The following is a 24,119-nucleotide window of genomic DNA, read 5'->3' on the forward strand; positions in this document are numbered from 1 at the left end:
TATGACTTGTGTTGAGTCCATTCTCTCGTGTGTAGTTTGTGCCTTGTTACCATCTGCGCTGTGCGAAGGGTCACTGTCCTAGCTTCCTAACCGCATTTTGCGTTTCTACAATGGTGTTGTTATGTTTTGGCACGAGAAGAGGCTGGCTGTTGAAGTTCGAGGCACATGAAGAGGAAGGAAACAAGAAAGGGAAGGAGAGGGACAGATGCTTCTAGGGGTGTTCGACCCAGACACGATATACGTGTCAGGGGCAGAAGTTTTGCAGCATTGCGAGGGACTGGTAAACTTCAAACGAGCACAGAAGCTGTTTGCAGAAAGTACAAGACAGATGAAATTAAACATGAATAAATACTCTCCAGCGCAGACCCAATGGGTATCAAAAAGTGACAAACGACAGAACAAATCAAAAGAACGCCATGACCATCCACTGAACTTTCCGACTCTTCTTAGTTTTGCTGCTGGCCCTTGCCGTTGCCGCTCATAACGCGCTGGAGCATGTGGCCCATAGCATTTGCCCTGGTCTCTTTCTTGGGCTTCTGGTCCATGGACTCGCCAGAAGCAGCAGCAGCATCGGCGCGGGCAGCAGCTTCCTCGGCACGCTGTCTGGAAGCGTTTCTCTCCTTGATGTCGACGATCTGATCCTTGCTCAGGGAGGCCGTGTTGCCTGCACCACCTCTGCCCCATTGGAAGTTCTTCTCGGGTTCGCGACCGGCGCGAGGGTGCGCCTCGACGTCTTGGGTCTGGCGTGTGATGTCTGGGTGCACATTGGGCTGCATGTTACCCTGACCGCCTCTGCCGGTAGTGTACGTCTGGGACTTGATGGTTGGGGTCTTGAGGTCGGCGGGCTGGAGGTTGGGCGAGGCAGGCGCCATGTTGCCTGTTGAAAGGTTTACAGTGAGCCAGAGCCCTCTTTGCAATGTCTTTCGATTCATGCAGTCATACCTGCTCCGCCGCGACCATAGGATAGGTTGGCCATTGTTTCGAGTATGTCGCAATTGAGAATGCGCAAAGATGATGCGGGTTCAGGGTGTGTGGGGTCAAGATCGAGGTGGTTCAGACTTGTCGCAAAACACGGACAAAGATTTCAACGTTGCGATTTTACCGTTTGTGCACCAGCGCGTGTCAGTCGGACGACAGACCTTGCAAGATGGAATCGCGCAGAAAAGAGGTGACTGGAATATGGCAAAGGGAGACAAAGGAAATTTGCATCCTCTAGGCTCCCGCTCGCACCAGACACAGCAATTCAGCCATGGATCGAGGCACTGCTCTTCACGTGCCTGGTCAGGAGGAGTTGGGTGTTTTCATTACGTGAATGTTCTTGGAGCAGCCCGAAAGTCACTTGGCAGTCCATGGTGTGCATCTTGGCCAGAGTTTGATAGCAACTAGCAGACGAGAAGAGTAAAGAGTGCGCTTGGCCAAGAACGAAGAAAAGAAATAAAACAAAATGTGCGCTGGAGTTGGAAGTTGATATTCTCTGATAGATAGCAAGCAAAAGAAATGCCATTAGTCACCGGGCAGACAAGCAGGAGACGCGAGTTGCTAGTGAGCGTCGTGTGGTGCTTACAGAGCACAAACATGATTACCTATTCTGGTACTCAGATACGCTGAGTCCGACCAACAGCCAGAATGAAGAACTCTGGTGATTCTAGATTATGCAAAGCACTCATGTTCGTTTGCTAGTACCTCGACCTAAAGTATCGATCGTGAAGGTTGTGTGAAGGGAAAATAGAAAGTGCTTGGCTTTGAGGAAAGCATGCAGCGCTCTGTAGCAACTTCCGCCGGGTGAAGTCGACCCCTAGCGAAACGCGAGACGTCATCCGTGGTTGGCACTTTTCCTCCGGGATCAAACAACAACATCGGATTATCGCCGCTACCATGAGACTGTGGGTGAAATCATATGACAGTCAGTCAACCCCGACTTATGAAACTGCAGAAACTCGTCCCGTGGGGCGCTTCGAAGGGAAGCCTTCGAGAAGTTGGCTGTCCTGTCAGCCCAGGCTCCACCTTCTCATGCAGCCCATCAGGATATACCACGCCTTTGTTCCCTTTACAAGACTTCGACCTCCTCCGACGGGTCTGTAAAAGGTCCTATCGGCCTTCGTGAACTCGAAGTCTTGATAGCGTTGTGTCGTGCCTCGTCCTCGATCGACTCTTTGCAACATGCCGAACGTCTTCTTCAACAGATCACTCTCTATCTAACAGAAGCTCAGACTCAGACATTCCGACCTTCACCTTTTCTGCGTCACGTCCATCCCTCGCCATGGGAAGTGCTTGTGCAGGAAGTTACGTCGGCCATGCTCAACATTGGCCTCAGGATTCCTTCCTTGCGTCCACAGGTTGTCACGACCATCACCAACACAATTGATACTTATGTCCATCAAGGACAAAACATCGACCGACTCAATGCATCCGAAAACTCTGCTCTGGATCTTGATAACGCTTCCAAGACGATCACCTTTTCCGCCTCGCTTCTCGGTCTTCTTACAGCACTTGCCCAGAGACCCCAGGTTTTCACGATACAAGAGCGCGCTGCAATCATCCGCAAGCTTCGAACTCTCTACTCCGAGAAGTTCATGATTGCGATCGAAGGAAATCTTTCGTCGCTTCGAAATTCTCATGGCATCCACGTCAAAGAGTGGAAGCGCTTGCTTAAGGTCTACGCCTCCATGGGACGACCATTGGGTGCAATGTTGCTGCAGCATGCTTTCACAAGTTATCTTGCGGCTTCAGCCACTGTCATGGTCATGCCTCCTGAATTTCCTCAAGGTGGTCAGGTCCTGGATTATCTCCTCCAGCAGAGCCCACAAGATCTCTCGGTGCATGGCAATGGTGTTGACGAGTCGACACTAGAGGATCTCACGGAACTACTGACAGAGGTCGTTGCTCTTCTTGATGCTGATGCAGATTATCTGCAGGTCAGCTCAGCTTGGCAGCAGCGGTTGGCCTTTTCGACCAAGGCTAGCTGTTTGATCAGCTTCCTGTGTTGTTCTTTGATGAATGAAGATATCGCCGATGCCGACGTCATTATAGGCTGGTTGGAAGGAGTCTTGTCCGATCCAGTCCAACTTGCTGATGACAGACTTGCAAGCGTCACGCTAAAATGTATGGCTATCCTCGCAAAAACATCCAGAGCCTATGCTTCAAACTTGGCACGTTCCCTACCTAGGTTCATCGTACAAGGACGGATGACCAGCGATACTGTTGTCATTGCAGCCAACTGTCTCGCGGACGTTTTACAAGTACTGCCCCAGGACCTGATCATCAGTACACTCTACAGCCTTGGAAACGTGCTCAGTACCGGTCCTTCTACCAATCGGGCAAACACTTCCTTGTTCATTGACGGCAATGGAACCGCGAACGGTACCATGAACGGATCTTTGAATTCCTACACTCAGCAACCTACAGGAAGTTCTATATCCCTGGTCACCGACGATGACGAGGAGACAGTTCTAGTTCATGCTGCAGTCATCGAAGCAATTGTTGCAATTGCCAGGAAGTGCGATAACGAAAAGATCACTGCACTTGCGGTCTCAATGTTGATCCAGAAAATTGGCCGTGTCAACCAAGCTGTCGATGCTAAGATCATCATGGGATCTGCTGCTCTAGGTTGCCAGAGCGAGCCAAATGATTTGCGCCTTTTGCTAAGATTCTATGCAAGACACGTGACTGAGGCATTGTCTTCTGGCAATACTTCTATGCTTCAGGCAGTGATGGAGGCTCGCATGCTGATGGCAAGGAGCATTCTCCCAACGTCTCCTCTTTATGAGATATACCTCACTCATCTTCTGGACGGCGTTGTCAGCACGAGTGATGTTAGCAATCGTGACACTAAAACTCTGGTTGTTGACAAGCTAGCTGTTGACCAGATCTCGCAAGTGTTGCCCCCTCTGGCTGCCCTCGCCGCACTCATGCCTTATGAGTATACCCAATTCGAGGATCCGGAGATGGTCTCTGCACTCAGTCGCGATGCATGGTTCAATCTCATCGCACACGACTTCACTCTCAATTCATCATTCGCCAAGCAACATCAGCAAGAGCTCCAGACTCTGGCATGGTATACTCCATCTTTAATTGATAGCAACAAAGCCGACACACAAGAAAGCGGTATCGATCTCAATACCGTCCTCCGTCGTGGTATGACTCCTCAACATGCTGTTCAGCTGAAGTCGCAATTGATAAGTGTTTTACCGGCACATGAGTCGGACATCAAGAATCTTAACTATGCCGAACTTACCTTCCTGAACGCCGCCCACTTGGTAGCAGTGCTGCGTGCTCAGTCCGGAGACTGTACAAGGACTCTCGAATACTTTGTGGACCCTAAATTCAAGAGTGGTGCTCTCAGTAACTGCTTGTTAGGTGTGGCCCTGAGTGCAGTTGACACCTACTTGGCACTTACCATGACTGGACGGAGTCAGACCTTTTCGGCCGTCAATTTGGCACAACAGCTAGCAAGGTTGCTGGAAAGCTGTTGTCATCGTATTGATAAGGTGCAGCAGGTTGCCACGCTTGCCGCGGACCGCATCATTGACCAGGTGCCCTCGTCGCTTTGCCAAAGAATATCACTCTTTGCCCTCCTGGAGCTACTGAGCCTCATGTGGATCAGCTGTCTGGAAGCAGAGACTGACGAATACGAGTGCAAGTCGTTCTACAGCTCGGCGAAAGGTAATGTATCCCTGCAGCTTTCAGACAATTTTGCCTATAGGCAGACTACTTTGCGATCATTCCAACAAAAATGTCGCCGCTGGGTATTGAAGACCCTGGACCGCGCTCCCCTGGATATGAAAGGACTTTTGCAAACATACCTTTCTGACTATGACGATGAGGAGTCGTATGGTCGTATCTCGATGGGCAGATCTTTCGCTCTTGAGCTCGGCTCTCTCATTCCAGGAACTGACCAGAGACTTGGCGCCATTGACCGGAGAATGGACCCAAGTGTCAATACTGCTTCTGATTTCGTTGCACAGTATACAACTCGTCAAGAATACCGCTATCTGGACACACTCTCCAGACAGGACGAAGAGCTCCTGCACGCACAGCAGACTGGTGTCATTGGGCTTCCACGATCTGCTCTAAGCGAACAGGCTCGCGAGGTCACTGCCACGTTGAGAGAGATGAATAACAACCTTCGCGATCATCATCCAGCCTCGCCGGAAGAGCTGAGATTCAATCTAAGACGTGCAGCAGCCGTGCTGTGCAAGGTGGATGCCGATCGATTTGGACTTGCTCAGCAGTTGGTCGGTATTCCTTTCACGGCTTTCAGCAAACCAGCCATCAAACTTGGTGTTTCTCTCTGGATGGGGGTAATCAAAGAAAATCCACAGTTGGAGTCTCGAGTCCTCGTTGAGATTGCCGAAGGCTGGGAAAAAACTATTCAGAAAAAGCGAGGCATTTTCAGCCAGACATTCAAGTAAGTCTTCTTTCCCTTTGACGTCGCCTCGTTCATGTGCTAACAATTTATATCAGCCATCTCGATCCTTTTTATGTCAAAGAGGAGTTTGCTCCTACTGATAAGAGTGCTATCACCAAACGCCAACAACAAGTCCATGATTTGATAGCACCTCATTTCAGACTTGTCCAATTCCTTTCCAGTCACTTTAATGCCACCAGACTGAGTAACCCACACACTGGACGTATCTTCTTCCGCTTGATGCGCGTCACCCTTGCAGCTTTGAGACGAAGTGGCAGCCACCCTCTTGCTCGTGAGGTCCATTTCCATCTCATTCTACTGGCTCTTCGGGTCATTAGCTATGGTACTGGTTACGATGAGAAGTCTCGCTGGGAGCTCAAGGACCAAATTCTGTCTGCCGCCCTGAGATGGTTCAATTTCCCAGCTCGATGGTCGTATGGTGGTAACAAATTGCAAGTCAAGGCCGAAGTGCAAGTCATGTCGGATGTCATCTTGGCGGTTCAAGCCGTTACTTCTATGGGAGCCAAGATACTGCCTCCATTGCAGCCCTTGCAGGCCAAACAGGACTTACTTCTTCATTTGCTGCAGAACGAAATTACGAGACTCAATGTTTGGCTATCTCCTCTGGGACAGGAAACCTCGCATACCAGCCATCAAGGCAAAGCCAATGATGTGAGTGCTCCCAGATCTTTCGTGATGAGTTCGACTGACCTTCTAGGCCGCAATCGCTGCTCTAGTCCCGACTGCTTGGGCAGAAGCACCATCTCTTGCTGTACAGATGGCTTTCAGATTTCCCTCGCCACTTATTCAGAGTCAAGTTCGGTCATTGTTGGTCAACTATCCTGAGAAGGCGCTGCATGAGCCCGATGCTCTGCAGATTATGCTTGGTACCAGCATGCCACATGACATCTCGTCTCAACTAAAAGTAAAGTTCACCTTCACATACTGATGATTGGTCTCTAACTGCTCACAGTACCTATTGTATTGGGCTCCGGTCAACCCAATCACTGCTGTGACATACTTCCTGCCAGCATACGGAAACCATGCCTTCGTTGTACAATACGCTATGCGTGCTTTGGAAAGCCACTCAGTCGATGTGACGTTCTTCTACGTGCCTCAGATTGTGCAGACGCTTCGTTACGATTTGCTGGGCTATGTCGAACGCTACATAGTCGAGACTGCGAAGTTCTCCGGGCTGTTTGCGCATCAAATCATCTGGAATATCAAAGCCAACGCCTTCAAGGATGAAGACTCACAAATTCCCGATCCCGTCAAACCAACACTTGACAAAGTCATGGACTCACTTATCTCCAGCTTCTCAGACGAGGATCGAGACTTCTATGAGCGTGAATTTGGGTTCTTTAGTGAAGTAACAAGCATCTCTGGAAAGCTCAAGCCTTTCATTAAGCGACCAAAACCGGAGAAGAAGGCAAAGATCGAAGAAGAATTACGAAAGATCCAAGTCGACGTTGGCGTCTACCTCCCCAGCAATCCCGATGGAGTTGTCGTTGGCATCGATCGAAAGTCTGGAAAGCCTCTCCAGAGTCACGCCAAGGCCCCGTATATGGCAACTTTCCGTATTCGCAAGGAGAGGGCTCCGGACCTTGACGCTGTTGACGACCAACAGGATCACGTAGCTGAAGAGGGTGGACCTCAGCAAGATACTAGCTACGAGGTGTGGCAGTCAGCAATTTTCAAGGTTGGTGACGATTGTCGTCAGGATGTACTGGCCTTGCAAATGATTGCAGCTTTCCGCGGAATCTTCAACAACGTTGGACTGGACGTGTATGTCTTCCCATACAGAGTGACAGCCACAGCCCCTGGATGTGGTGTCATCGATGTCCTTCCAAACTCTATCTCCCGTGACATGCTTGGTCGTGAAGCGGTCAACGGTCTCTACGAATACTGGGTATCAAAATACGGAACCGAGGATTCACTTCGCTTCCAACAAGCACGCAGCAATTTCGTCAAGAGTATGGCTGCTTACTCGGTCATTTCGTATTTGTTGCAGTTCAAGGATCGACACAACGGCAACATCATGGTCGACGATGCGGGTCACATCTTACACATCGACTTTGGCTTCATTTTCGATATCGCACCTGGTGGTGTCAAATTTGAGCGCGCACCGTTCAAGTTGACTAGTGAGATGATCGCGGTGATGGGCGGATCGACACAGTCGCAACCCTTCAAGTGGTTCGAAGAGCTTTGTGTCAAGGCATTCCTGGCCTCGAGACAACACGCAGAGAAGTTGAGTCACTTGATCGTTGTCATGTTGGATTCAGGCTTGCCATGTTTCAAGCCTGAAACCATCCAGCATTTCAAGGAGAGGTTTGTACTCGACAAGAGTGAGCGTGAGGCGGCTGACTTCATGCGCTCGCTTGTGCGCTGGAGCGGAAAGAGTCACAGCACGGGTGTTTACGATCAGTTCCAACTTCTCACCAATGGCATTCCGTACTAGACAATAGGTGTATATAGTCACTGAAGAACATGTTTCTTTGCCTTGCAAATGATCAAAATACTCGCCCTAGTGAGAGCCCTGCGACATGTGAGCTTCAGTGACTTAGGAAGAACTGACAGGCCTTGTCCGACATGCTGCAGACTGTTGTAACCTTGCATTCCCATATTGCGACATGATGGTGTTGTGAGCTACAAAACCACCCATCGTTTCTTCTTCGATCTCGATCTGACTTTGTAGCATCACTGACAATCAACACAATTCAGTGAGTGCAACCATCTCCCGTGTGACTTCCCAGAGCCATGTCAAGGGAGGCCATGGGGCAAGCGTAACAGCAGGTTGGCCGCCTTGTTTTCGCATACCGTATCTAATCTCGTGTTGGGATCGATCATCACGCCGGTCTCGACATGCTTGTACCAACACAGAATTCCATCCTATCGGCATAACCGACCAGTCCATGCGACCAGCCAGTCAGGTCCCTTGTCCGAGAGTGATTCAAATTCTGCTGTTGTCCTACTCACCGACCAGTCCCACTTTACAACGACAGACGCACGGACAGAGTACATGAGGCTACACTCTTACACGGCAAGATGTGGCTTACTGCACTCGGAGTCGGATCCGAAGTCGTCTTGCTCAAACCCTATCCTGGACTTGTATTCCGATTCTGTAAAGAACTGACCGTGATTTCTCTTCAAGGCCGTTCTTAAATTATTTTGTTTTTTGAGCAGTCCCCTCATGGCTACGCAAGGTTGAAATATCATCGCGGAGACGGAGTTGAGACCGCCAATCAATACAGTAAAGCGTGGAGTCTTCCTCCGATGAGCTCGGCAAAACCCCTGTAGACCTGACTCACAACTTCACGACTTGTTTATTACCGTTTCATCATGGTATTCTTTCAACCGGGTTTAGACTCCGTTGTATTTCCCATTCGACCTCGGGGATGTGTAATGGCGAAATGTCCTTAACCGCGTAGGCTTCTCATGGTGTTCTTAATGATCCCGGACCAGGGTCCGCCGCCAGGGCACAAAACTCCACTTTGCTCGTCCATCAGGCAGGGGAATCGTTGCGTATGGTTGGGGGCCCTATATCGACATACTACTTGTATAATGCCATGCATACTCTGACATAAACCGTGACAACAACACCATGGTGTCTTAAGCTATGGGTATCGCTCGCGTGGGAAGGATGTTAATGGATCGGGTACTCCGAGCTCTAGCTTAGCTCTACCCGAGCAGCTCTGCTCCACAGTCCATGTTTGGACCGCAGTTAGAGCTGTACATGGTTCAGCCGCAGCGATGTGCAATTGCTGTTGCATATCACGACCTGCTCTTTGTACGATCTGTGTTGATTTGGACCAAGAAAACAGAAGACTTTGATCAAAAATTTCGCTCGGAAAAAGCCTTCGCAACCGTTCACGGTCGCTAGGACGTCTCAAAATGGTATAGAATCGGAAGCTATTTGGAGACACCGCTTCACTTCATAGACATAGCGATGCTTGATCTAAGAGGTGATCCATACGCAAACCTGATCGCAAAAATCATCCGAATCTGCAAAACATGCGCAATCTTCAGAGAGCGGATGATGTTGCAGGAAAGTCTGTGGCAGAGCCGAGATTAATAAGCTTCAGACCCTGTTAGGTTCCCAGGCCCAGAACGGTCGTTCCAGCGCTGCCAGGGATATTCCGACACGACCCAAGGACGAACGATGTCCGATAGACACATGTCCCAGCATCTCGGACGGTAACAAGTCCGACAATGGAGGCGCCCAATTGTGGTATGTATTTGGTATACCATGCCTAACACTTCTTCCAGCTCTGCGCAGAAAGATCATAGTGTTCTACTTGGTCACGAACCGAAAGGTCCTCACGATGCTCTCGATGTAGAATTATCTGGATTGCCATGAACTCGAAAAGACTGAGAGTTTGGTCTATGGAATTTGCCACCGGAAGTCAAGCCGCGTAGGAGCAAGACTCAAACGCTCCATGCATGTTCTCGTCCTTGCACATGGCTAATTAAGCGATACACGCTTCTGCTGGTAAACAAGACAGAGTCTAAAACTGTATGCAGGCATGCGTAGCGGAGCCAGTGACGCCTGTGAACCTTTGCCGCGCACTTGCTTTGAATCATAGATAAAACATACCATCTTTTCAAAGCTTTGCCCATCTCCTGCTCTCGTTCTTTGATTTTTGATTGCCCAGCGCATGCATCGATGCCAATTCCGTCAGCACGTCCGCATCTACAGCCACACCGTCACTACCGTTGACAGCAGGGCCACTCGAAGTACTGCACAGATGCGACAGTGGTCTCGACACGACCAAGGCTCCCGCGTTGCGACCCCAATTTAGCGTGAGCTGTTTAGATTTCACACATTATTACGCAAAACCCGTCGAGCTGTAAGTCTTCCCGATCTCCTTACTGTACAAGAGGCGTTTGCGAGCACTATCCCCACCCTATCAGCGAGCGTCAACGGTAGTCTTCTGGCAAGCCGGCAGGCAGGTCATGGATAATGACTACCGCCATGTGTTTTGGCCATGCCAATGCGGATTCACTGTCTGACGGACAATCCCCTCTCCACTTGTTCATTTGGACTAGCCTCCTCTGTCACACCAGCCATTTCCACTCTCGCTGCCAGCTTCGCTTCCTTTTCTCACCTTCTGCTCTTTGCACCATTTGTTCGCTAGCATCTTCACTTCTGTTCGCAACGTTGCTTAGCTTGGTCGCGATACCTTGTTTTGGCATGGAAAGTAACGTGGTCAGATTCTTGTTCTCATCGTCGGCTTTTTTTTTCTCCTTCGCGAACCACATAGATTGTTCGATCGGTCATTGGGGCTTTTAGTGTAAGCTTGAGACTTTTGTCCTGGCTTGACAACTCTTTGTCAAGTTTCATCTAGACTTGGCTGACTCAATTTCTGAGCAGAGTTGTTTTCAACACCTTGTCGTGGCTGGATTGCGATAAGCCAAGGTTGAAACTCTCTTAGAATGGGAGAGGCATCACAAGCTCCCGATCGGCAAATCACCGCCTACCCGGATCATCAAGACTCGACACAGGTGAACAGAGTAAGCCAACCGCAAGAGAAAACTTTCGCGGTGCCGGGAGGACCTGCACCTTTCTCTTCCCAATTCAGTACTTCCTTACAGGCTTCTCGCATGCCCGCCGCGCAGCATGGTAATCCATATGCCAGCTACCAGCACCCCCAGTCGATGCACGGGCTCGACATGAGCGCGGTAGGATTCGCCTTACCCGGGTCTCCTTCTTCACCTGCATCTACTAGAGGTTTCTTGCAGCAAGCACCATCACAAGCTGATGGACTGGCTATGCAGACGCCAGGCATGAACTTCAGACCACATCAGCAGCTGCAACAGTATGGATCTCAAGCCTACCCTTCGAACATGGGGATGCCCATGCCTGGCACGCGCCCCCAGACTCATCCTTCTAGTGTTGCGCCTCACTACTATTATAACTCCTACAGCATGCCGTCCTCCCAGATGGCTATGTCGCGTCCGGGACAGCCCAATGCAGGGTACCCGATGGTGCCTGGGATGCACTTCGCCAGTTCGGAGTTCAACAACCAGCCAAACCGTTCTACATCCTACCTGAGTACGTGCGTTCCATGTGATTAGAGAGACGACCGACAAGACGTCTCGTCTTACTTGTTCCGTCATCTTTGACCACTACCCTCAAGCGCAACTCACTAACGGCGATCGTACAGACCATCCTAGACCCGAGCTGATCAATCAACCCACCCCATCTTACCCTAGAGGACCCCCAAGGAAGCCCCGACAATCTGGCCACGCACTTTGGGTCGGAAACCTGCCTCCTGGCACGACCATCGGCGCTCTGAAGGACCATTTCTCACGCGAAGCAACCAACGACATCGAGAGTCTATTCCTTATCTCCAAAAGCAACTGCGCGTTCGTCAACTACCGCAACGAGGCAGCGTGTGCTGCTGCCATGGTCAGATTCCACGATTCGCGATTCCAGGGCGTTCGCTTGGTTTGTAGATTGCGCCGTGGCACCCCGAATAGTGGGTACTCTTCGACAACACCCGATGCGTTGACTCCTGAGTCCAGTAACGAGACCGACAAGTCGGTGCGAAAGGAACTTCGGAGGGCGTCTTCCGGCCCAGTCATCGTGGATGGTTCTGCCAGTCGATCGCCAAAGAAAGAGCACCAGCACGATGGCGTTGATGGTATTGACGGCGTCGGTGGCACCGATGGTGTTGATGGTGTTGAAGGCGTCGATGGGCTTGACAAAAGTTCAGCACGTGTGCCCGAGAAGTACTTCGTTGTCAAGAGTCTCACGCTGCAGGATCTCGAAGCCAGTGTGCGCAACGGGGTCTGGGCCACACAGAGCCACAACGAGGTTGCGCTGAACCACGCATATGAGGTACGAGACCAGAAATTCGATCGTTTGTGCTGAATTCCTTGTGAACAGATGCTGACAGTCTTTCAGACCGCTGACAACGTCTATCTCGTCTTTTCCGCGAACAAATCAGGAGAATACTTTGGTTACGCTCGCATGGCTAGCCCCATTGCCTCGGAATCAGCGACATCATTTACGAACCTCGAGCCCAAAACCAAGGACTTGGACAGCGGACCGAAGTCAATACCAACCCCGGCGACAGAATGGGCACCGAAAGGACGCATCGTCGACGACTCAGCGCGCGGCACCATCTTCTGGGAAGTCGACAATACTCCCGAAGACTCGGCAGACGAATATGCAGAAGGAGCAATCGACGGTGCTGCAACCACGACACGGCAAGCTCACCGAGAAGAGAAGGAAGCAGGCGCTCAGCGACAAAAGCAAGAGTGGGGCAAATCTTTCCAGGTCGAATGGATCTCGACGAATCGACTGCCCTTCTACCGCACCCGTGGCCTGCGCAACCCTTGGAACGAGAACCGAGAAATCAAGATCGCGCGCGATGGCACAGAGATCGAACCCAGTATAGGATCGCGTCTGGTGCAGATGTTCCATCGCCCGGCACATATGCCTCAGGGCGCAGTCAACATGTCTCCTGTGGCGATGCACTTTCCTTCTTGATGAGGCTTATCGTTGAAAATGGCTTCACCCATCGAGAAAGCGAACTTGGCTGCGACCTACGTGAGGGCAGCCCTTGACCTGCCATTTTGACCTGAACGGCCATGTGGCACTACACACACAAAACGCGTACACAGAGAGCAATACACGAAGCTCTCACTCACCCACTCCAAGCAACAGGATGGTGTTTCTTGCCTTGCGATTTAGCGACAAAAGCCAGCGTCTTGCTTGACTTCCTTTCTTATTCGGAGATCTGCATTGCTTACTTTACGCTCTTTTTTTTTCTACTTTTTTTTTATTCTGTCTTGAAGCGCCTTTCCCTTCCCCCTATCAACCATATTTCACTTCTCAATGTACAAAAAGCAACGGATCATGTACGGCATATGCAACGTATTCACCACTACGAAGAAACGAATTACACCAAAAACCCCCTCAGAAATAGCATCGAAAATTACAAAAAGCATCCAAACCCTACAAATATCGATCATACTTAGGCAACCCCCTTCTTCCATCATGGCTTTTTTTTTTGGATCTGCATTTGTTCCAAAAATCGTACACCGGCACAATGATGCAAAAACTAGAATAATGCAACTACAGTCCAAGGCAGGAGCTAACAAGATTTGTTGTGGCTTCCTTGCTGACCATGGCTCTTGATCAAGCTCACAGCGCATTCGGCGCAACTCGGGACCAGCGCCACTGTCTGGCACGTCGACTGCACGATCGTTCTGGAATTTTACAGGGCCTACGGATAGATCTCGAGCCGGCGAATCAAAAGCCGTGGACATGATCTCGGAAGCTGTGAACGGATACAGTCCACGAGAAGTTTCAGTTGTCGCTCAATTGCCATGACTCAAAATCCGACTGTCTATGACTGCAAGAGGGATGGATATCTTGGAAGCAAGCGGGAGCGAAAACGAGAACAGTCAAAGTCACAGCAAGCGCCACATGGTGCTGCTGACCAAGAATCCTCACAAAATCTGCATGTCCCAGCTCCTGTCATGATATCATGCATGTGATTCCCCCCTGAAAGCGATTTCGGTTTCCACAAGCACGGTATTGTCTCTCGCCACTCGTCTCCCATCATGATCCGTAATAAAGCGGTTAGCAACGGAATACTCGTCGGCGAAATTGCCTTTTTAGTGTTTCACGATGAGGGCTTTTGAACTTGCAGCTGCAGCGCTTGTAGTGGCGGGCACAGTGGCAGTCCTGAACGCTTCGGCCTGCGAACTGAGGACAACTTGGAACTCTCTGGAGGCCGTGTTCATGGCTTTTTCCAGGGTCTCGATACTCTTAGCGATGCGTCGCTCAATGTCGGCCTTGTTCGCAAGCAGGTCGCGAAGAGCTTCGAAGGCCGTGTGGTCGAAACTTGGCACGTCGGCATTGGTTCCGGGTCTAGAACGGAACGGGATTTTAGCGTTTATGTCTGAGCCACAATGTGCTATTTGAGAGGCAGGAAGAGCCGGAGCGTGCCTCGATGTGTGGCTGACGGTGATAGGGGTATGGGCATTTGTAATTGCCATGGCAAATGTGGATGCCGCCATAGATGTAGCATGTGATTTGTGATGCACTCGCGTTTCGCAATCATTAAACTTACTGTTTGACTGACAAACCACGCTTCAGGGAGTCGATGCGCGCTTTCAAGTCTTTGTTTCTGTTTGCACGATTCCTGCTGATTCTCGAACGTGCTTCATTCTGACGAGTTTTGACCTTCAAAGCGCTTGTGGTTAGCCCAAAGGGATTGTGACGGATCACGACATCACGACACAGGTCTCGGCATGTGAGACATGGAGAGAGCTTCTGGCTGTATGACTTACTGCTTTTTGCATGTTCTTCTGCTTCCTGTAGAATGTACGCGTCTCATCCTCAGAATCCGCGGCCTTGACGACTTTCTGTGATTTAGTGGAAGGCATGATTGAGATGGGTTGACGAAATGACGGCAGACGTATCAAATGGGACAACCGAAGCCGTGTATGCTGATTGTCCTTGCTGGCACCGCTAGAGCGCAAACAATTCTGGTGTGTTGATGCTTTTGGAGTGCAAAGGTTGGTTTAGTGAAGGTAACAGATTAGAGGGTATTGGCAGCAGCTGACCAGATAGGAAAGAGGAAGGCAGAATGCGGGGTAAATTTCAGTTTCCCGTCGTGGAGAAAAATTGTTGCTCGCGGCGTTGAGACAACGACAAGACTCTACCAACCATCCATCACTTCATAAATCGCCAACATGGGTCTCGCTGGCCCCAAAAGACGCACCAAGATTGGCACCGATCCCAACAACAACAACTGGGCCAAAGCAACCGATTCCTTTGGCCACAAGATTCTTGCCTCGCAGGGCTGGAAACCTGGCGACACCCTCGGCGCCAAAGACGCAAACCACGCCTCGCATTACACCGTCGGCAGCAACTCACATATTCGCGTTCTGTTGAAGGACGACAATCTCGGTCTGGGCGCAGCCAGAGGTGGAAACAATGCAGAGACTTTCGGTCTGAGCCTGTACTCGGGTCTATTGGGCAGACTGAACGGCAAATCCGAGGCAGAGGTTGAGAAACAACAGACAGCACAACGAGACGTCGAATTGGCCCTGTATCAAGGAAGGAAATACGGCAACATCAACTTCATCAGTGCAGGCTTCCTGGTTGGTGACAAGATGGACCTCAAGTCGACAGTAATGCCCAATTCCAAATCCACTCCTCAACAAGCCGCGCCGGACGCAGCCAACAAGAAGCGAAAGAGGACAGAACCTGAACAACAAAGCACCAATGACGCATCATCCGAGTCCGACTCTTCCGATTCTGATGATGAGGTTGACGAGGCGCCCAAGGCAAAGAAAATGAAGGAGTCGAAGAAGGACAAAAAGTCCAGCAAGAAAGAGAAGAAGGACAAAAAGCGAAAGGCTACCGATGCATCAGGCTCTGAAGACGAGACACGGGCTGAGAAGAAGGCACGTAAAGCAGAGCGACGTGCGAAGAAGGAGGCCAAGAAGGAAGAAAAGAGAAAGAGAAAGGAAGAGAAGAAGGCGGCCAAGTCAGGCACAGCGACCCCATCGAGCGCACCTGGAACTCCTGCAGAGCCTGCACCAGTGGCTGCTCTATACGGCAGACAAAACGTCCGCCAGAGATACATCGCACAAAAGCGTCTTGCATTCATGGATCCACAAGCTATGAAAGAGGTGAATTTCAACCAACAGCTATCACATGTTTCCAGGGCTAATTTCCGCTATAGATTTTCATGGTCAAGGCATAGAAGTATTTGTTCTTGCTCTCGAGTTTCTTATGCTCTAGTTGACCAGCGAACCTCGTGTGGTCTGTCTTTTCTTTGACATGATGACGACGTATCATAGACGGAAGCGTAGAAAAGCGTTCTGTTCTTCTTTTTTGGCGTAATGCATATGGGCTGGGGCGAATTTGTTATGTGCGTTTTCCCGATCATCCCTATATCCTTCCTAAACAGCGTTTATTGTTCTGTTCATGCAGCAACTCGTGAATGTCAGCCAACTGAGAAGTGTTGGGTTCTGGTCTATGGTAGTTGTGATTCTTTGTACACAACACCATATACAGTGCTTCAAATACCCTTTTACCAAGAAAGATGCCAGCAGTTTGTCTGAGCAAACAACCAGACTTGTAATCGTCACTTCTATTTTCACAGCAGAATAGGGAAGGGACGGATATGGAAAGATCTAAAGTCCGTGTAATCGCCGAAGATCTGCGGGGGCGGCGACTTCCGCACTGGATGTCGACTCTTCGATCTTTATTGTCTCCAACCAGAACAACCCACTCCGACAAGACCGCGGAATCTGGAAGGATGGCATCAGTACTGGACACTGGATTCTCTGCTGTCATCCTGAAATCGCATAACCCAAAAAAGCAAGAGGTGCTCGCTGAAGGCGCCGAAGCATTCTCGGCATTTTTTGAAGATTGCCGTAATGCATTCCATCAAGAATACACTAGGCCGCGCAAACGTGCAAAACTAGAACTTGCAGAGAACCTGGACTCAGCTCATACGTTTTCTGGACCAGGAATAACCATCGCTCGCCTCGACATCAACTTACGGCCATCTGCAAACACAACCAACCACAATGACTTGTCCACTGTGCTAGGAGACGATATTGAAGTCGGACTTGTTGACGCATGCGATTTGACCTCTTCACAGCCTACTCTGTCCCTGGTCGGCCATGCTGGCTATAAAAAGAGCCCATTACTGCAAATCCAAACCACGAATTCTATATCGTCATCCACAGCCGATCTGCTCTCGCGTATAGTGAGCCTCGAGAAACGATCCAGACGAAATGTCAAACCAGGAATTTGCCGATCTACATGTCTTCTGCATCGTTCAGCTGGTTCCCCGGGTCCTGTGTATACATTGGAATGCAGCATTACATGGTCTGACGGCGAGTCGGCTTTTGGTCCTCTAGCAACCAAAAAAGAAGATTGGACAACTCTTACTCAATTCTTCCCGGAGCCCAAGAACGTTCAGCCAAAGTCCTGGACCCCACAAGAATTCTATGCTAGCGTGCACTCTCCGCCAAACGATGCGTCTATACCCGAATTGATCGAATGCAAAGTACTTGAAAGCGATTTGTATCCCTTTCAGAAACGTGCTGTAGCATGGATGCTTGGTCGAGAAACTCCATCCCACGACCACTCCCAGAAGCGATTGTCCTACACGCAACTTCATGATGCAATGGGACAGCCATGCTTCGTCAGTCATCTGGAGGGTGTCGTGTGCTCGCCTACCCATTTTGCTGCTTTTGAAGAGCCGCAGGGTGGCGTCCTTTCTGAAGAAATGGGATTAGGTAAAACTGTTGAGCTCATAGCGCTGATATGTCTCAACAAGCAAGACTCGACTGAGGTGGCCACCGAAGATGCAGTAACGCAACCCTTTGTCAAATCTCGAGCAACATTGATTGTCACGCCACCGACCATCTTACAACAATGGAAAGACGAGTTGGCTCGCCACGCTCCTGGTCTATCAGTCTTACACTATAAGGGTGTCTCTGATGCTCAATCATCCAAGAAGGGAGACCAGTCGATTGTTGCGGATCTGGCACAACGTGACGTGGTCCTCACAACATACTCTGTGTTAGCAAAAGAGGTCTATTTCGCTGTCGATCCTCCTGAACGTTCACTACGACAACGAGAACACAAACGCACTCGACCTCGTAGCCCTCTAGTGCAGATGTATTGGTGGAGAGTCTGTCTAGATGAGGCACAAATGGTCGAATCGGGAGTCAGTGCAGCAGCTCAAGTGGCCTCTCTCCTACCACGAAAGCACGCATGGGCAGTCTCTGGCACGCCTCTAAAGAAAGATGTGCAGGACCTCTTCGGCCTTCTCGTATTTCTCAGATATCAACCGTACTGCAATTCCTCAGCAATCTGGAACCGTCTGATACACCAATACGGGGATGTTTTTAAAACTCTGTTCGGTCGCATCACACTGCGTCATACCAAAGATCAAGTACGGCACGAACTTCGGTTGCCACTTCAGAGAAGAGTCGTCTTGACTTTACCATTCACACAGATCGAGGACCAAAACTACAAGACATTGTTCGAAACAATGTGTGAGGAATGCGGATGTAATTTCGATGGTTCTCCGCTTACTCATAGCTGGGACCCAGAGTCGCCTGCGTTATTAGCAAGGATGCGAACTTGGCTCTGTCAGTTACGTCAAACTTGTCTGCACCCACAAGTCGGTGGCAGGAACAGAAGAGCGCTCGGACGTGGTCAAGGTCCTTTGCGCACGGTGGCCGAAGTCCTGGAAGTCATGATTGATCAGAACGAGACGTCAATTCGTACAGAATCTCGTCTTGTCATCAACACCCAGCTGCTCAGGGGTCACATCATTGGCAACGCAAAGGACGACGAACACAGAGCTGAGAAGGCTTTGGAAGTATATAAGTCCGCACTCGAGGCGTCCGAACAAATCGTGGCTGAATGCAGGGCTGATTTGGCTCGGACAGCTACTCACGGGATTGACCATGAAAAGAAAATCGACGACTCAGAAGATGAGAAGTCAGCAGAAGAAATTGCAGAGGGACGCCATAAAGTTTCTCTGTACTTTGCTTTGCAACTGCAACATGCGTGTGCTTTCTTCGTCGGCACCTCCTATTTCCAGATGAAGTCCAACACCAATATCACCGAGCCAGACTCAGACAAGTTTCGAGAATTGGAGGCACAAGAGTCGCTCTTCTATGACACCGCCAAGCTGACTCGCAAGGAGATTCTCAATGAAGAGTCCTCCAAAGCTGAAAGGCTCATGCAGAAGATAGAGCAAGAGAAAGATGTGATTCTTGAACGATCTGGTTTAGCAGCCATGGAAAGTCCTGGAGGTGTGGAGAACGTCAAAATAGTAAGTTCAGCACGAGAATGTTTCACAGCAAAAGTACTGACGATCGCAAGATTCACAAAGCCCACGATCTTGCTAGAATCATGAATGCGCAAGCGAAATTGATCGATGAATGGAAACAAAAGGCTACTGATCTGTTGCTCAAGCCTCTGGTCGACAAAGATGACGAAAACGTCGAGACCACTGGTGATGAGTATGAAGATTCCACAAAATCTCAGGATACATTGAACGCATACCTAGATGCCCTGCGAGCCCTTGTTGCCGATCGCTCGACCTGTATCACCGGACAAAGCGCGCCTCTTGTTGATCAGGAGGTTAAGTCTCTGATTCAAATGGCCAAACTAGGCAACGGACATGCACCAGAGCTTATACTCGAGTTACTCGCCGAGCGTAATCGTTTAAAGCAGAAGCCTGATGATGTGTTGTCCTTGCGTGGCTTGGTCCACGAGATTCGCGGCATCGAAACAGCACTTGACTGGCAAGATGGAAACGCACGCGCTAGTGCTGAACTTCAGATTATTCGCAGTCAAGCAAAACAACTCGGTCTCATTGCAGAGAGAGAAACGAAAGTGCTGAAGAGTCTTGAGGAGATGATCGAACTCTTCTCTGCTACGATGAATAAGCGTTTGGATTTCTACCGCCAACTACAGGTGATTTCGGATACTGTTGCACCTTATAAAGAGGAGTGGGACGACACTCTCGATGTGGTAGCTCTGGAAGCTGCAACGCGTCGACAGGAAACGCAGACCAAGGCCCTTGCAGCTTTGAAGACGAAGAACCGGTTCCTGCTTCATCTGCGCGAAGAGAGCACCAATTCACAAGAAACACAAAGAATTTGCGTTATTTGTCAGGGCTCTTTCGAGCAGGGTGTGCTCACTGTCTGCGGCCATCAATACTGCAAGGAGTGCATCAATCATTGGTGGAGCTCTCATCGCACCTGCCCGGTTTGTAAGCGTCATCTCGTGCTTGCAGACTTCCATCAGATCACGTACAAACCGCAGGAGCTACTCGCACAAGAGGAACAATCCGAACCTTCCTCGCCAAATCAGGGGTCTAGCAAAAGTGCGACCCCCGGATCTACTCTCTATGCCGACATCAATACCGAAACACTTGCACAGATCAAATCCATCGATTTGAATGGCTCGTTTGGAACCAAGATAGACACCCTCGCTCGGCACATTCTCTGGATCCGCAAGCATGACCCCGGCGCAAAGGCTATTGTTTTCAGTCAGTTCAGAGAGTTTCTCGACGTCCTTGGCACCGCATTTAAGCAGTTCGGTGTTGGATACTCACGCATGGGAAAGCCTGGCGCTGTTGATCGATTTAGAAATGACGCTGGTATCGAGTGCTTCCTTCTGGACGCAAAGACCGACTCGTCCGGGCTCAATCTCGTCAATGCGCAGTACGTCTTCTTGGCTGAACCACTCATCAACACAGCAATCGAGCTTCAAGCCATCGCCCGTGTACACAGAATCGGCCAACAACGACCAACCACAGTCTATATGTACCTCATCGGCGACACGGTTGAAGAAGCCATCTACGAAATCTCGGTGGCCAGGCGCTTGGCGCACATGCAGAAAGCCACAAACAACATCAAGAAGGAATCCCAGCGTTCCAAATCCTCAACTCCTGCGTTGGGTGAAGCCGCAATTGACGCTGCCAACTCTCTGGAGCTGCAACAAGCACCTGTTTCGAAACTTCTCGTGCAGGGTAAAGGCGATGGTGAGGTCGTTCCCAATGATGACCTGTGGAGTTGTCTATTCAGTCGTGCTGCCAAGAGTCAGAGACAACAGCAACAACCTGTTCTCGTTTCTGCTGAGTTGGAAGCTGAGGTTGGAAGGCACTTGCGTGCAGAAGCAGCTGAGAACAGACGTGGCTGATTAGCACAGAAATGACCATTGGATCGAAAACGGGAGAACTATGTCTGTAGAACAGGTCGAAGGATGATTAGCATAAGGATGAGCGTTGGGTCGGACGAGGCAGAGCTATTGCTGGAGAAACAGGCCAAAAGAAAAGCAAGAGCACAGCACTATAATGCCTAATAAGTCAATAACGAGGACAAATTAGACTTCTTATTCAAATATCAGACGAACATAATAATGTATTTTCCGTGAGATACTTGACCCTGTTTTCATACAGGATCTTGCTTCCCTTTATTGGTTGACCTGATGTAGATTTCTTTCTAGATTTCCCATCAAATAGTTCTGGATTTAAAGAGCAAGCAAAGGAGCACAAACAAAAAGGCGGGAAAGGGGGGGATGAGGTGGTAATGTACATGTATATACCGTTTGAAAACATCTGTACTATTTCGTCATCGACGTTTCTCCCATCTGCACATATTCCTTCATTCTCCCCTTCTCTCTCTCTTCTTCCTCTCTTCCTCTATTCCAGAACCTGGCTATCGTGTGCGGACCAAATGGGCTCTATGCGGCGAGAAAGGGTAGTCTTGTTATCGCAAAGAGGAATGAGGCGTGAATGCATCGACGCGTACGCTAGCTAGCAGTGTTGTTACTGTTGTGGTTGTCTCTTCTTCCATAAAACTCTCTTTCATTGTGTCAAATAGTGATTCGTGTGGTGCCTCCTGGTGGTGGTGGTGGTCGTCGTCGTCGTCGTCATCATCATCGTCATCATTATCTACTAGTCTTGTGGTTGCTCGAAGCAGCAGAGTGTGGGCCATCGCGTTCAACGTGTTCGGTGGCACGCAGCAAGGTGGATAGCGAGGCCTTGTTCTGAGAGCCGACGTCGTATGAGTCTTTTGCGGACAAAGATGGTGGGGAATGATGGGATGGGGCTGATTGGGTGGTGTGATGGTTTGTCGGCGAGTAGAGGGGATTAGGGGTGGCGCGCTGGGACATGGCCCTGGGGTCGAGTGGGGGTAGTGTGGTGTGCAGAGGCCAATTAATGAGGGGAGTGTCATTCGGTTTGCGCGAAGCAATGGAGCTCAATTGGTTGAGAGGGGGGAGTATGGTAGGTGGTTTGTTTGACGCACTACTGTGGGTCGACGTGGGCGGGAGAGAGGTTGCGGGTGACGTCGAGCCATGCTCTGAGCGGAGAGCAGAGTTGTTGGTCGTGTGCCTGCTTAGGGTGGTGGCGGCGGTGGTAGGATAAGCAGGCGGAACGGAGCGCCAGGTCGAGTAGGACGAGGCAGTGCCTGCATCTGACGGGGCTTTGGGGATGGGAAATAGGCGATAGGTTTCGGTATTGGGCGAGCTGTAGGTCGACGAGTGCTGCACTCTGTCGGACGGCGAGGGCGGCTGGTTGTGTGTGTTGTCGCCAACATCGACGCTGCCATCGTCGCCCTCCAGCTCGTCGACACCTTCACCACCATCCATGCCTTCAGCGCCTTCGTCACCATCGACAGTCGCCTCTTCATAACTGCGCGATTGACCACTGGCCGATCGGAGCTTGATCTTTTTTGAATCTGGACCTTGACCTTGACCGGGACCTTGAGCCTGTGAAGCGCCTTCGCCCGAGTGCTTTGCCTTGAACTCGATCAGGTAATCCTGATACTGCTTGTACTGCGGCGTCTTCTTGTACTGCCTCAGCTCCGAGTAGTACTTGTCTTTGAGCGCCTGGGCTTCGCGTTCGCATGGCTCCTTCTCATTTGGTCCTAGTTCCTGCCATCGCTCCCCAACGAGCTTAGCAATCTCAGTGAACGAGAGGTCTTTGCCCTTGAGCTGATCGCGGATCTCTGTGTGCCTACTTGTCAGCACTTGCTTGTCATGTAAAGGCCAGGGCGACACGAACGATTTGAGAAGATGACATATGCTGACGGAGGTCGCTCCGGCGCGTGCTCGTCTGCCTGTGGGTGCTCTGCTTTAGCATGTGCTTGGACTGTCATGCACCTTCGGTTACCTACTTTGGGATGCCGCCTGTACTTCCGTTTGCTCCTCTGTGGTGGGCCATTGTTCCGGGCTGCAGCATCCTGTTCTTGTGATTCTATCGAGTTTTGTTGCCGAAAGTGTGGTGTTTGGGTCTTTTTGGGCTCGTCCAGGCCAGCAGACTCGTCGCGCGAGGCAGAGTGCAAAAGCAGTGGAAGAGGGGTTCTGTCTTTGGATGCATTGAGAATGGCTCGCTGAAGTTTCTGTGGCGGCAGGGTCAGTACAGCGTGTCTTGTGGTAGCGGGATCACAGCACAAGACTCACTCGTCGATGACCAAGTTTCACGTTGAGAGCCTCACTGTAGACAGGATTGGTAAGCAAAGCAGGTTGGTCGGAGCAGACAGCGCCAAGGGGGGTCAGAGGACTTACAGATCCGATTCGGTGACGTCCATGAGCGTGTCCCAAGAGTCGAAACCCTCGTCGACAAAGGCATCGTGATATCGCGCCAGATCCAAACGGTCGAGGACCTGTTTGAGGGTCGACATGTGCGCGCGAAATGTCCAAACCACATTCAGGCACTGCAAAGAGACAGAGCTCTGCAATGAAGGACCTGGAAATGGCAGATGTGGCAGAGGCCGTCGTGTGCGCTAGTCGCGGGCAAGTCTCGAGAGGAGCCGTCACGACGACATGGACATGGTGAGCCGGCGTGTTGAGCGGTAACAGGCAATGCTTGACGGGCGATGCAACTCGATTTTCGATGAGACACAGGCAATTCTCGTCCACTCTCGTCCACTCGGTCTGCGACCCGACGTCAATGATGCGGCCAAGTATGACGACCAAACACGACAGAGCGTACGGTAGACTACCTGTAAACAAGCCAGCTCGACCCTGCACTTGGCCTTTTGTTGCGCAACCTGCCTCTGCTTCGATCCAGTACTGCTCGCGCGCGTTTCAAGCCGTTCCTGCAAGACGAGTCGAAGAAGCGAATAGAAAGCTGCGAACAAATTGATTGTCGCCGACGGACCAAACTCCGACGTTTCTCCTGTTTGTACTCGCTGCCGT

The 24,119-nt window shown here is 50.5% G+C and overlaps 8 protein-coding genes across 8 annotated transcripts; 5 read left to right on the forward strand and 3 right to left on the reverse strand.

Annotated features, from left to right (window-relative positions):
• Nucleotides 1–446: 446 nt before the first annotated feature.
• On the reverse strand, nt 447–976 carry M437DRAFT_65348 (uncharacterized protein; the record flags this gene model as incomplete). Its single annotated transcript, XM_041024576.1, has 2 exons — nt 447–877; nt 943–976. The coding sequence occupies 2 exons, from the start codon at nt 974–976 to the stop codon at nt 447–449; spliced, it is 465 nt and encodes a 154-aa protein (XP_040880386.1).
• An 899-nt stretch (nt 977–1,875) lies between these two features.
• M437DRAFT_65349 (phosphatidylinositol 3) lies at nt 1,876–7,865 on the forward strand (the record flags this gene model as incomplete). The annotated part of the gene is made up of 5 exons (XM_041024577.1): nt 1,876–1,883; nt 1,934–5,407; nt 5,464–6,079; nt 6,126–6,332; nt 6,381–7,865. The coding sequence occupies 5 exons, from the start codon at nt 1,876–1,878 to the stop codon at nt 7,863–7,865; spliced, it is 5,790 nt and encodes a 1,929-aa protein (XP_040880387.1).
• A 1,488-nt stretch (nt 7,866–9,353) lies between these two features.
• M437DRAFT_65350 (uncharacterized protein) lies at nt 9,354–9,764 on the forward strand (the record flags this gene model as incomplete). The annotated part of the gene is made up of 3 exons (XM_041024578.1): nt 9,354–9,456; nt 9,500–9,635; nt 9,674–9,764. The coding sequence occupies 3 exons, from the start codon at nt 9,354–9,356 to the stop codon at nt 9,762–9,764; spliced, it is 330 nt and encodes a 109-aa protein (XP_040880388.1).
• Nucleotides 9,765–11,600: 1,836 nt separating this feature from the next.
• Nucleotides 11,601–12,902, forward strand: M437DRAFT_47034 (uncharacterized protein; the record flags this gene model as incomplete). Its single annotated transcript, XM_041021372.1, has 3 exons — nt 11,601–11,951; nt 12,024–12,248; nt 12,315–12,902. Coding segments are annotated over 3 exons (1,164 nt in total), but the record flags the coding sequence as incomplete, so codon positions are not given.
• A 1,133-nt stretch (nt 12,903–14,035) lies between these two features.
• M437DRAFT_65352 (uncharacterized protein) lies at nt 14,036–14,809 on the reverse strand (the record flags this gene model as incomplete). The annotated part of the gene is made up of 2 exons (XM_041024579.1): nt 14,036–14,500; nt 14,714–14,809. The coding sequence occupies 2 exons, from the start codon at nt 14,807–14,809 to the stop codon at nt 14,036–14,038; spliced, it is 561 nt and encodes a 186-aa protein (XP_040880390.1).
• Nucleotides 14,810–15,118: 309 nt separating this feature from the next.
• M437DRAFT_74626 (uncharacterized protein) lies at nt 15,119–16,137 on the forward strand (the record flags this gene model as incomplete). The annotated part of the gene is made up of 2 exons (XM_041026269.1): nt 15,119–16,063; nt 16,117–16,137. The coding sequence occupies 2 exons, from the start codon at nt 15,119–15,121 to the stop codon at nt 16,135–16,137; spliced, it is 966 nt and encodes a 321-aa protein (XP_040880391.1).
• Nucleotides 16,138–16,695: 558 nt separating this feature from the next.
• Nucleotides 16,696–21,116, forward strand: M437DRAFT_47005 (uncharacterized protein; the record flags this gene model as incomplete). The annotated part of the gene is made up of 2 exons (XM_041021360.1): nt 16,696–19,239; nt 19,290–21,116. 2 exons carry the CDS (start codon nt 16,696–16,698, stop codon nt 21,114–21,116), a joined length of 4,371 nt encoding a protein of 1,456 aa, XP_040880392.1.
• A 1,584-nt stretch (nt 21,117–22,700) lies between these two features.
• Nucleotides 22,701–23,620, reverse strand: M437DRAFT_15090 (HMG-box; the record flags this gene model as incomplete). Its single annotated transcript, XM_041018797.1, has 5 exons — nt 22,701–22,927; nt 22,984–23,038; nt 23,096–23,320; nt 23,382–23,415; nt 23,487–23,620. Coding segments are annotated over 5 exons (675 nt in total), but the record flags the coding sequence as incomplete, so codon positions are not given.
• Between the last annotated feature and the right edge of the window lie 499 nt (nt 23,621–24,119).

This window comes from Aureobasidium melanogenum (genome assembly GCF_000721775.1).
Source record: "Aureobasidium melanogenum CBS 110374 unplaced genomic scaffold scaffold_8, whole genome shotgun sequence".
Lineage (NCBI taxonomy): Eukaryota > Fungi > Ascomycota > Dothideomycetes > Dothideales > Saccotheciaceae > Aureobasidium > Aureobasidium melanogenum.